Raw genomic sequence first — 12,932 nt, 5'->3', positions numbered from 1 at the left:
TAGATAGCGTAGACTTCAAAGTCAATTACACTAAATACTTCTATCTTGGATAGTAGTATTTCAAAGTCAAACACTTAACACTTCTAAAAAAGGACTGTCTGATGCACAAAACATTTCGTGTTAGCGAGGTGGAGTAATGGGCTCACCTCAAGGGCGTGATGTAGACAGTCTAATTTAATGCGAGCATTAGTGGCTACTTCCGCGGCTTGAATCTCTGACCCGTCACACTTATACTCTTAGGGGTCGTTTGATTTGAAGACACGTTATGGTGGGATTAGTTATGTCGAGATTAATTATGCTGAAATTAGTTATACTAGGGTTATTTCTTATTGATTGTTTGGTTTGTTATATAAAAAGTAACGTGTATTGCATAATTTCTAAGAAAAAATTATTTGTTTACAAAAACATCCTCCACCTTATTCAGTAGAAAAAAGATTTGAGGGACCTCAGGGCTACTTTTGACATTTTTGTTGTTTTATTGTAGGATAACTAATCCTGCAATTGTTATTTCACCCTCTGCTTGGGATAACTTATCCTGGTACTATTTTTAATCTTGGGATAACTTATCCCAATATTAGTAATCAAACAAGGGATAAGGCAGTATTAATTTTTAATCCCATAACTATTTTTCCTTACCCATCATACCAAACGACCCCTTGTACAATTAAAAAAAATATATATATTTCCACCCCTTACACCATATGAGGTATACTTGAAACTATAGCCAAACAATATTTGACAAATATTTTGAGAAACAGGGAAAAAAAATCTATCCAACCAGCTATATTGCAAGAGATGGTGCCCATAAAAGGTGTATAATCGTCCCTGAAGCAGGATGGGCTTATAGTATAATGTAAATTATAGAAATTTATGGAGAAAAACAAAGGCGGATCCAAGATTTTCTCACAATTGAACCCAATGCTCTTTTGCAATTATGGATTTAGGTATTTTCACATCTGTCTATGCTTTGTGCAAAAAATGATGGATTAGATCATATAGACAAGAATAGATTAGAATTTTGAAGAAATGAAAACTTCTGCTATGTTTCTCCTCAACTGTCAATAACAAACAGCATATATATACATTAATCCAAAGTTAATTCTCAAATTCCATTCTCAGAAATATTCACATTTTTTCATATTTATCAGATCAGTTTGCTCATGTTTTTATCTGTGCATTAGAGGGACTCTGCAAATTGAGGAGCTCCTAAGTCAAGCTCTTGTTTCATGACACAGTTCATAAACCAGTCACTGCTGAAAGTCCATATTCCCTTCTTTACTGCTGACAATGCTTCATCCATGTCTTCTTCACATGCGATGAATATGGTTTTAGATTCATCTTTCACTTGATCGAGTCCACATATAACCTGAGAATTTGATAAGAAATGCACGTCATAATATGGCAGAGGACTTTTTTTTTTTAATAAGGTAACATATTGCAGAGGAAATTAAACATGTCCATTGCGATAAATATTGTATATAACTAGAAGTGCCTATAAAAATAGATGCCCCATAAAGGGAAGTGTGATGCACTAAGCTCCCCCTATGCATGGTCCCGGGAGGGCCGGACCACATTGAGCCTTACGCACGCAACCTTACCTTGCATTTCTGCAAGAGACTGTTTCCATGACTTGAACATGTGACATCCTGGTCACAGTGGTCACAGGGACGCAACCTTTCCCCTTCTCCAATGGATGCTTAATGGAGCTATAAAATGTAAGGATGCCATAGAACAAAATTCTCCCAAGAAATTTGGCCAGTGTTCTTTCATTTCCTTTAGTTTCATTTTATCCTGCAGTGCTGGTGTTCTTTCAAGTTTGACATGATTTTGGAACATAAACATCATTTTTTACCAACTTTGTAAGTCCAGAACAAGTTGGGATCAGCTATATGAATCCAGAAAAAACATTTTGTATATTCTGAAAAATGCTATCTCATTAAGTAAATGTTAAGTTGTTAACTCACATTTCCTCCTGCAGATTTCACAATGGCTGATAAGGTACCAACTGGAGGAAGAACATGAGCTGCAAGACATATGTCATAACCCTTGAGTAGAGCTTGGGGATATGTTTTTGCTCTAGTAACTGCCCCTTTTAGCTCAGTTCTGTACTTCAGTTCATAGTCTTCATCCCTCAAAATAAATGGCATTTCATCTGAAAAAACCAGTGGGACTGATCAACAAATGTCAAAGGTATTCCAACTAAGGTCATAATTAGCAGTTTTGACTCACCTATAAATTTGCCAATCCGGAAGCTTTCTTTCAACCAACTTGGTGACAGTATCCAAGCTCTGATCACATTCTCACAAGACCAAGAACAAGAAAACAAGCAATCAAATTTAGAAGTCTAGCTACTTACAAGATACAAATTCGGGAAACCAAAAATAAAGCTGGAAGAACAAGAAATAGAAGTAAATAAATGAAGTATTGTCTATATATTAAAAAAAAGTAAAGACAGTAGGCCTGAGTTCAAAAATCCCAAGGACATTTGAATAGTATCTTAGCGTTTTGGCACCACTACGCCCCATTATTTCCAGCCATGATAATCAGATTTCACATAGGTTTGTATATGCATAAAATGCTCCCTAATTTCTTATTTGCATGTGCTGTGACAATTTTGTACACGCTCTTAAGATGTCCATCTTGGACAAAATATCCTTTTCATGAAGGAAAGCTGAAAGTAAACTTAAGAAAGAAATGCTCATCAATCAACCTGAAATAATCCAATAAATTACAATTTCATCTTTGATTTGATCGTTCCTCACTGACTGTAGTTCACATGGCCATGGCCAATATTGAGCTAGACTTAAAACCTGGACTTACTTCTGACTATTCTGAACTAGTACTTTAGCCTAATTAACAAAGCTCTATGCTTTTACCTTTCCTGGCTTTATTTTTCTTCCCCTCTCGATATTACTACTGATAAAGAAGGACAATAGGTGACCTAGCTGAAACAGTGGACAAAAGCAAAATAGGAAAACAACGAATCTCAATTTATAGATAGTCAAGAACTCAAGATAGATGAAAATGTCATTAAAGTTGCAGCAATCAGCATCTGGAGGAGAAACTGACCCTGAGCAGAGAGCAGAGCAAAAATTCAAGGTTTTCCTCACTTTGCCAGTGACTACGTGTGTGCTTAAACTTCCATCAGAAGTAACATCTCCACCAAGGTCGCCGATTATCTACATAAGCAGCATAAATGTGCATTAAAAGGAAGAATAAAACGAGAAAAATCCCTCAAATCAGTGACAAACATTGTTTACAAATTTATATTAGGAAAGAGGTTAAGCATCATCATCAAAAACATACCCAGTAAATTCCCACAAGTGTTGTCGGGGGAGGGTGGGGTGTACGTAGACCTTAGAACAGTACCCGGGAAAAAAGTCGGTAATTGGAGCATACCTTGTTTAAATTTGCCTTTTTACTATCATCAGCAATGTTCATCAGCATGATTCTGAAGTTTGTCCCTCTTGAAGAAATGCCTTTACTACAGTGACCTTCATTTGTCAAATTAACTGCTGTAGCTTCTTCAGCATTCTTTCCCAGAAAGTGGCTTGTCAAACTGTTGTTAGGAGTAATATCTACCTGACATTTGCTCTTAGAAACTGCACAAGAACTATTCCGCATAACACTTTCTAAACTAGTGTCATTAGCATGCAAGCGGCAGTCAGTTTGATGACCTCCCTTTATTTTTTTGGATTTAACAGAAGTGCATGAGGTTTCCCAAGTCCTCTTCTTTGATCCTGATGCTGAACAGGAACATCTCTTCAGAAAAGCTTGGCTTTCGCTTTCCTTGAAAGCCATGTGCCCGTGCTTGCTGCTCCCGACAGCACCATCTCCAGGTTGAAGGCCTTGGCAATCTTGAAAGAAATACAGAAATGAGAATAATGATACGCATGGATGGATTAGTCGTAATATTCTGTAGACTTAATTTCTATCTTTTAAATTCAAAAATTGCTAAAGCTAATGTTGATGTAGACAGAAATTTAAGGGTTATAAGATTACCAGTCACCATGGAGCTAGTAACTTGTTTTGATGTGTAACAAATAAGTAACAGTTGGAAGGATAAAAAAACTTGCCATGGAGTTGATACGGGATGAAAATTAAAGGTGATAGCTTCACTTACCATAGTAGTTAGATGTCGTGCTTTTAGTTGCCTGATTTCTGTGCTGGGAATGGTCATTTCCCTCAGACAGAGTATCCTTTTGCTCTTGGAGAACTGGAGATTGGCAATCCTCTTCTGAAGGCTTTAAGGGGAACTTCAGATTTAGATACACTGCAGATTTCTGTAAGTTATCCTTATTGAAATGAGAAATCATGAGATCTGAACCACCAGGGAAACACAATGCTTTCCGAATATCAGCCCTAATAGGGAGCCTGCGAGCTCGGCCTTTTGTGTCGACTTGACCAATAACTGAAAAGCCCTACACATATTGCTTAATATCATAAAGTGTAGTAACAACAGTGTAAGCATGTGCTCACCAGATGTGTAATTATTATCAGATGGCAGTACAGCCAGCATCTATGCACCTCTTTGATTTGTGTTATCACTTATCAGTATCAAACTATTCATGGGGAATGCAGAGGGATCTATCAGAGGGTAAATACCAGGATGCATTTTGATATATTTGGTTTCTGATTTGATAAAGTATCAAAAATATGAAACTTGTCTTATAAAGCATGCTTTTTGGGAGTCTTTTGTATTAAGAAAATACAAAAGATATTTCTCAATCTCATACAAGCATTCATTGAAGATTTACCTGCTTAAGCCAAAATCCTTCAGACTCCTTATCTCCCCAGCAAAGTATTGTTCGAACACCGACATGTTGCAATCTTTTCCTCAGCTCCAAATAGATTAAGTGACCAATCCCCTGCAAGCTCAAGGTGTTAATATTGTCCCAAGTTCCTATACCATTGAGCATTATCAATTATGGAATCAAAATTAATGCATGCAGTTGTTTAAAAGCATCAAAATGTTAAGGTTTTTGAACCTACAAAATAGTGCACCTTGTAAGAAATTCAGAATAGTTATGAAGGAATTCTTGAATGATGTATACGATGTTATCTAAAAGCTTAAACTGTTAATGATGGATAGTCTTATTTGGTTAATTTGGGTCTGTAATAGGCATCTCTCCTATAAAGGACAGAGAAGAGTAAATAAAGAAGAAAAAGTTTAACAAGTTTAAACAGAAAACTACATCTATGTTTGTCCCAAAGTTCACAGTTCTGACAGCAATATTTGCAATTTTGCATTCATAGCTCTTGAAAGCATGAGATAAATGACTACATTCTTAAGCCAGACTATGAATCAAAGCGACAATCACAAGTCAACATTAATCTATATATTATTAAAAGGAGAGGAAAAAGCCCTCTCCTTAAGCCAACTGGCATAACTATAAAAAGCCAAGAGGCATTATTAAGACAAAGCAAACTACCTTTCTAACTAATAAAACTTCTCAATTTTAAATTTTGAATTTTAAATTGATAACCTGGGAATTTAAATTAAAACATCTGAAAAAAAAACTACATAAACCATTTCGAGCGGTACACAAAATCGTGCATATAGTGACAGAAGCCCACCTTAAAATGTGGTAACTGTACTTAACCGTGCCTGCTTAAATGCCCTTTTCCAGAAGGACACGTCTAATTGTCTTTTAGTTTACTCAGTTGTCCTCTACATTTCACCATTGTAAGCTTCAAAAACTTCTTTTTCTTTGGTTATTCAACTTTATTTGCAGTCTTGCAGGAAATTGCATCCTTTTTGTTTGTGCAACAAAGTTAAGATTTTAAATCTCCTTAATACTTATTTGATTGCTTTCATACAATTTGACACCTTTTTGCTCCATGTTTTTGTCCATTCAGCAGATTATTGACGAATTGCCTTCCTTTTAGGACATCTTAGTTTCTTCCTAAAAATTTGAATTGGAAGAACAAAAAGAACTCAATGATAAGCATTATCCGGAATACACGGTAACAATATTACAATTATCTAGAAGATAAAAAAAAACTTAAAGCTGCTACGGCGCATTAGGGTTAGTATGATGAATGACAACCAAAATGGTTCCTTATCAAAATTTCATTATACGAGCCAGTGTACACATTTCCTTAACAAGAGAGACTTTAGTACTATATCCTTTCTAGTTCACATTCAGTAAAAGTAAAAATAGCTACCATTTCAAGCAGTTTATACGTATGTCTTATACATCATTACTAATCAAAGCACTCGCAACCATATAGACGTGACTATTAATTTCATTTACGCAATCTTTGTAGAAATATTATCAGTATGGATTTAGTTGTATGTTACTAAGAGAAAGGCTTCATATAATAGGTTTTAATGTTCCCCCAATTCAAATGCTACCCGACACTGTAATACCAGCTTGATGTGCTTGCCTTCTGCAGCACCATCGTCTGTATAGATAAAATGTTGGGCCATTTTGATTTGTTTAACCCTCTTTGTTTTGTAATACGTTAACGATCATCAACTTCTATTTGCAAGGAGGAAGTGCAGATATGTCCATTCGTCCTTCAAAATCATTCAAGGTGCAGTTTATATCTTTTCAGTTGAGGAGTTGAATTTTTTATTTTTTTTTGCGCCCTATGAGTCGTGCTTATTTTAATGGTCAACTTACTTGTATTAGCCGCTGGCAACACCTAACAAGGATGAAGTTTAGCCGCTGGCAACACCTAACAAGGATGAAGTATTTTCTTAAAAGTCGATGAAGGTGTTATTTGGGAAACAACTGAAAATCTTTTGATGGGAATGTCAATCTACCTGTTATCACATGGTACAAGTCTTTACGTTATCAAAACATAATATGGTTAACTTTTCTGTTCACAGCTACTAATTTCCGGCTGGAATCAAATTCACCCTGAATTCAAATCCAGATTTAAGTGTCCTATTATAGTGGAAGTATCCTATTATGGTGGAACCATACTTCCACAACATTCAGTTATTTCAATTTACATTTAAACAGGGATAAGATTTAAAAAAAAAAAAAAAAACTGATTTACAGATTTTTTACATTAACTTTTTAAACTTAAAAATAAGTTATAATTTTATGTAATTTGTGCGGTAGATGAAATCAGGGAGCCCTAGCCAGCAGTTGCTGGCAACACAATCAACAATTCAGGATTCGTTTACTAGGTGAATGAATGAAGGCAACTGATAAATGAAATTGCCGCTGCCAGTTCCCTTTCTTTTAGATCCAGAATTAAAAGGTTAAAAGTGATAAAACCTTATACTATCTACTAAAGTTGTTTGGCTTTAAATTTCCTCTTATTTTAACTGCATATTTTGTGGATTCTGCCTTCCTGAAATTTCTACTAGATGTGACCAGGTAAAGGCTCAGGACAACTTAGTGAAGCCTTTTCACTAGATGGTAGATTCTGTGCTGTCACTTCATTCTGTTTCTCAAGCATACTATTTGGAGACCCAAACTTAATTACCTGTATTCTTCTTACTTTAATTTTGTGTAGCTTTCAAGGAAGGACATGTAGCTACATCTAGAGGAAAGTTTGTTGATAGAATTGCATGTGAGAGCAGGATTCTTAATCCGTGTGCTTTGTTTACCATTAAACTATATCTGCGTGATTCGATGTTCCGTCTTTTTGCTGATTAGAATTGTTCCTTTGTTAGGCATGAGAGGAATTATCTGGTGAAAACATCTTGCAGATCAACTTCTTACTGCACCCAATCAACTTTCAATCCAGCAATAGGATATTATTGTTGCTATCCCGTCAACTGAGCTCTTATCAAGTAAAAAGTAGTGATGGTATGTTGAAAAATCAGAACATAAAATGTTTTCTTACAAGCTCCGGATCAGCATCCACGGAAGCCATGTGCACAGAATGAGAACCGGGGATACTGTAATCGACTGTGGAAGTTGGTTTGCTATGAGATAATATCTAATTTTTATACAGCATGGTCAAATTGTTCAAGAAAGATTCACGAGCTAGCTTTCTGGAAAAAGAAGTGGGAGTTCATCCAGCCAATGAGCTTAAGGGATTTAGAGACTGCAGTAAATTTGCAGGGAAGCAGAAGAGAGACACGACTACTTGGTCTGTACCGTTTGTGCATAGTTTAGATATTGGTGAAGTCTGAAAATTTCAATCTGTCCACCATGCATCCTTGGTAGCAGTTGAATTTAGTTTTTGAAAACTGTGCATAATTGGTAGCAGTTGAATTTAGTTTTTGAGAATACTGAAACTTGCGTAGAGACGCAAATGATTGTACTTTCATAAAGTGATATTTGATTCTAATACTTAACTGTGATCTTAGATAACTGTATGTGAACTTTTTGTGGACGGACATGTCTCCACACAGGGATATATTACCCAATTTTACTTGCTCACGTTGGGCCATTGAATGTGATCAATATATATGCTTTCTGAGTGTTAAGTGGGACAATATTATGTGGTATATGTTCACAAGTTCAAAAGTGATTAAGAGTTCTAAATTTGGTTTTGTTGAAATACACAACTAAACACAAACATGAATGAATAGGAGGTGGGAAAAGGTCTAATGTAAACTATGCTTCTTTTTGAACTATTGAGAAGAACGAAGGACAAAGAATAGAACTTGAAATCTGCATATGAATCATTTTTGCGTTTCGGAACTTTAGCTATTAAAATGCATATTGTTTACTCTTTCACACTTTTATGATCTATTTGGTTTTGTAATACTCAAGTTTGTATACTGTTACCCAATTATTTGGTATTGTTGTAAAGCAATTGTTGATAGAATACACCATAAGATATGTTGAAGATTAGTAAGGTATCATTTTGTATAAGTAAAGATCTTTTTTTCGTGACATAAACTTTTAATGCTATATAATTAAGATTTAAAACTAAAAGGTTTCCTTTTTAGAAGTTAAACTATAAGTCTTCATTTTCCTGATAACAATTGGTCTTTCCTTGCAAGATTTAAAATAAATGACTAATATTATTCCCAAGAAATTTTAATGTGATAGTGAAAAGAGATTAAGATCAAGAGCAGTATTCATATCTTTCTATTCAACAATCTGGATGAACTTTTTCTCTTATCCTGGTAAGTAATTTTATGGATTCATCAACATATATACTCTGACTATTAATTGCACATGGCACAGGATCTTACGACAATAAGAGGAGAAAATGGTTTCCTTCCAATCAATGATCATGGATCAAATGGTTTAAATTTTAAATAATATGATCAAGCAAATAAGATGATATTGTTTTATAATTTTTCTCTCTAACACTTTCCGCGTATCGCGCAGGTACTATACTAGTTCATATTAAAGCAAGGGAACAACTAGATGACCTTGAGTTGGTACACCGATTTAACAGCCGCAAGAGGAACCTCAGCAAATTGCATGTCAGCTGGGACTATTTGATAAGTGATTGCAGCAATGACCTTGACACAATGAAAAGAGAGAGAAAAAAAGATTAGATGTAGATTTCTGTTTAAGCAATGTGCAGTAGATCATAACTACTGATATAAGGGACAGACTATTGTATGAAACCAGCAAATCTTCACAAACACACTGACTTCTACACTAAAGTAGTAATGTTAGAACATAGAAATCATCTATATATATGCCATCAAGCTCGATGACCTGGAGGATGGAATTTTTTAATTCCATTTATCCCACCTAGCACATAAGTACAAGTGCAGCAATGCTTGAGTGTATACCTGCCCAGGGTCTATGTCATCCTTGGTTTTCAAAACTAGCGTGCAGTACTTCCTGCAAAAGCAATCAACATTCAAAATGCAGATTATAATTCGTCCTAAAATTTTGTGAAATCCAGCATACTTTGATAATTCTTATTGCAAAAATGATACCCATTTGATACACATCTTTCAAGGAATTGTGATTCTTTTCCTGTGTTTGCAGCATAGTTCATGGCTGGAAGTTCTTTTGAATAAAATTTCAATACTTCCTGCCACAACATAGACAGAAAACAAGTGAGGATTATAGAAGGAAAGAGCTCAGTGTAAGTAATTAGAATGGCCAATTTGTCTACAACTATTAAACTGGCTAAAAGACAAGCACAGCATCAGAGCAAGTAACACAACCTTCATCTGGCACACAACACATAATGTGCTATGTTCTTATTTTGTCAATCAATGGACATAGAAAGGGCAATTAATCGCAAAAGCACAGACATAACAGCTTTCCCCTATCACCCTATGCCACGCTTTTTCCCTATTACTGATGCATCTATTTGTCGATGCTCTACACAAACATATTAAATTATGGTCCGACGCACACTTAGAATGCCAGACACCATTTCCTGGCAGAACTCTGTTGAGACTTGAGTATTGACAGAGACAAGCAGGAAGTTATCTTCGCAATACAGAGCTAATATTAACCAAGCAATCATTTACTTCAGAGAATGGTACCACCAGATTTGCATAATGCTGGAAACAAAATTCCAATCAAATTCTTCTAATTCTTCTTATCAAATTACCATTTCATTTCTTAATTTACTCGACAAGTTCCAAGCACAAGAGCAAGACTCGTGAAAAAGTTGTGTCCAAGAACTAATCTAAAGGAAGTATCATACGTAGAACAATACACATTCACTACAAATAGTCTAATTATGGTGAACGAATCAAGCAAAACGAACGAAAAGAACTAATAAAACTAACCCGAACTAGGTTGGCATTAAGGATATTTAATTGAATTGAATATATAATTATACACTCCATACAAAATACCTATAAACAAACATAGGCATACACACACATAAAAGAAAGAATTACCTGAAGTAGAGACTTGGTTTTCCCATCATCATCTTTGGGATTAATGAGCACGAAACAGTAATTTCCTAATTGTCATGACCCCATAACCAAATTGATCATTTCACAAATCAAGAAAACCAGTAAATACAACAAACTCATTAAAAATGAAACAAAAAATGAAAGAAATTTATCCAAAGTAAAAGACTCCATGCTCCATACCATTTTCCTCATACCCAATATTTATAGGGCTTTTGGCTTCCTTTGAACAATTCCCATCATCCACAACTACAAACACATTAACATTAGCAACCACTCACTTTATAATACTACAGATACATTAAGGGTGTGTTGGGAATGACGGAAAATGTTCTCTTATTTTCTCTTGTTTGCTTGCACTAAATACCTCGGACAATGTTTTCCTCAAAATAGGAGAAAATGTTTCCTTAAAAATTTAAAAGAAAACATTTTTCGAATCAATAAAAACACGCCAATACATCCCCCAATCCACCTCCCGCACTATCCACCCCACCTGCACCTTTTCACCCACCCCCACAACCCCCCACCACCTCCCACCCCACCCCTTTCACCCACCTCCACCCACGACCCTGCAGCCTACCCCACTTCTCACCCTGCCTACTCCACCACCGGAAGTTGCACTCCAATTTCAAGAACCTCATCATGTTTTGCTTTGCTTTGAATATATACAAACGCTCTTAAAATGACATTTTTCTACCAAACACAAAGAAAAAGAGTTGGAAAATCACTTATTTCCCGAGAAAATATTTTTTTAGAAAACATTTTCGAGTCATACCAAACACACCCTAATTTAAGTATTACATCCAGATGGGTAGTAAACAAGAAGGAAAAAAAGGAATATTACCAGAGATTTTGATTTTGGAATTCTTTGACAAAGTGATAGTGAGACTATTTTCATTTAATTCTGAGGCAAACTTCCCAGATTCCACAACAACCTCACAATTTCCTTAAAATAACAAAAAAGAAAATGAAAATTAAAGATTTTATGAGAAAATAATTGAACTGTTTAACAGGATAATTTTGGTTCTTTCTTACCAATTGGAATGGGATTAGAAGATAAGCTAGAACATCGTTTTTTCGGTGCCATAGAAATATTTTTTAGCTAATCATTTGCCTTATTTTTTTTTTTTTATGAGTAATGGAGACAAATTATTGGTGGGAAATGCAAAGTTTCTATATTTATAAAAGGAGGAATTAAGCGGGAAAACAGAGTGATTTTTTAATTTTGTTCCCCATTTTATTTCTTTATCTGATTTTGACTTGACACGGATTTTTATAGCATGTTTGGAGCGAAAATAGAATGATGTTTCGTTGTTATAGTAAAAAAATGTATAAGATCAAGTTTTTCAGTTTTAATTACCAAATTTAAAGCTTAATCAAATTTTGTATAACGAAGGAAAAAAAAATTAATGATAAAAATACATATATTCGTATAATATTCTTAGTCATGAATAGTGTATTAAATGATCAAATATTTGATCAAAATCTCTACACTTATTATTGTAATCATAGATATTCTATTTTTATAAAGATGGTTAATTATTATATTACTAAAAAAGAAGATAACTGTTATATGGGGGTAATTTTACAAAGAGTATACTTTTATGAAGTTGGTTGTTGCTATTATATGTAAAATGTTATTATAGAAAAGTAAATTATAACATAAAAAATCGATTTCAAAAAAAACTTAGTTGTTATAGAGAGGTGATTGTTATATGCGGATGTAGTTATAGAGAGGTCTCACTGTCAGGGTGTATGTTGCCTTAAAGGTGGGGTTCAATTAAACCCCTAACTCTCGATGCAGAGCATAAATTTGTGTAAAAAATTATTAAAATTGTAATAAATTATTTTCTGAGAAAATATTTTCTAGCAAAACATTTTCCGTCATGCCAAACACACCCTTATTTTAAGTATTACATCCAAATGGATAGTAAACAAGAAAGAAAAAAAAAAAATATTACCAGAGATTTTGATTTTGGAATTCTTTGACAAAGTGATATTGAGGCTATTTTCATTTAATTCTGAGCTAAACTTCCCAGATTCCACAACAACCTCGTAATTTCCTTAAAATAACCAAAAAAAAAATGAAAATTAAAGAGTTTATGAGAAAATAATTGAACTGTTTAACAGAATAATTTTGGTTCTTTCTTACCAATTGGGATGCGATTAGAGG

At 34.5% G+C, this 12,932-nt stretch overlaps 1 protein-coding gene across 1 annotated transcript; it reads right to left on the bottom strand.

Moving 5' to 3' along the window:
- Nucleotides 1-998: 998 nt before the first annotated feature.
- On the bottom strand, nt 999-11,927 carry LOC132614027 (uncharacterized). Its single transcript, XM_060328369.1, has 14 exons — nt 11,795-11,927; nt 11,604-11,705; nt 10,943-11,008; nt 10,745-10,809; nt 9,821-9,918; nt 9,671-9,722; nt 9,299-9,391; nt 4,758-4,868; nt 4,124-4,421; nt 3,400-3,857; nt 3,070-3,179; nt 2,230-2,288; nt 1,965-2,152; nt 999-1,366 (listed from the first exon to the last, which is right to left on the bottom strand). The coding sequence occupies exons 1-14, from the start codon at nt 11,844-11,846 to the stop codon at nt 1,178-1,180; spliced, it is 1,941 nt and encodes a 646-aa protein (XP_060184352.1). The 5' UTR covers nt 11,847-11,927; the 3' UTR covers nt 999-1,177.
- Nucleotides 11,928-12,932: the final 1,005 nt, after the last annotated feature.

Source organism: Lycium barbarum, chromosome 10, assembly GCF_019175385.1.
Source record: "Lycium barbarum isolate Lr01 chromosome 10, ASM1917538v2, whole genome shotgun sequence".
Taxonomy (NCBI): Eukaryota; Viridiplantae; Streptophyta; class Magnoliopsida; order Solanales; family Solanaceae; genus Lycium; species Lycium barbarum.
The sequence above is the reverse complement of the archived record's forward strand: the minus strand, read 5'-3'. Positions and strand labels throughout refer to the sequence as shown.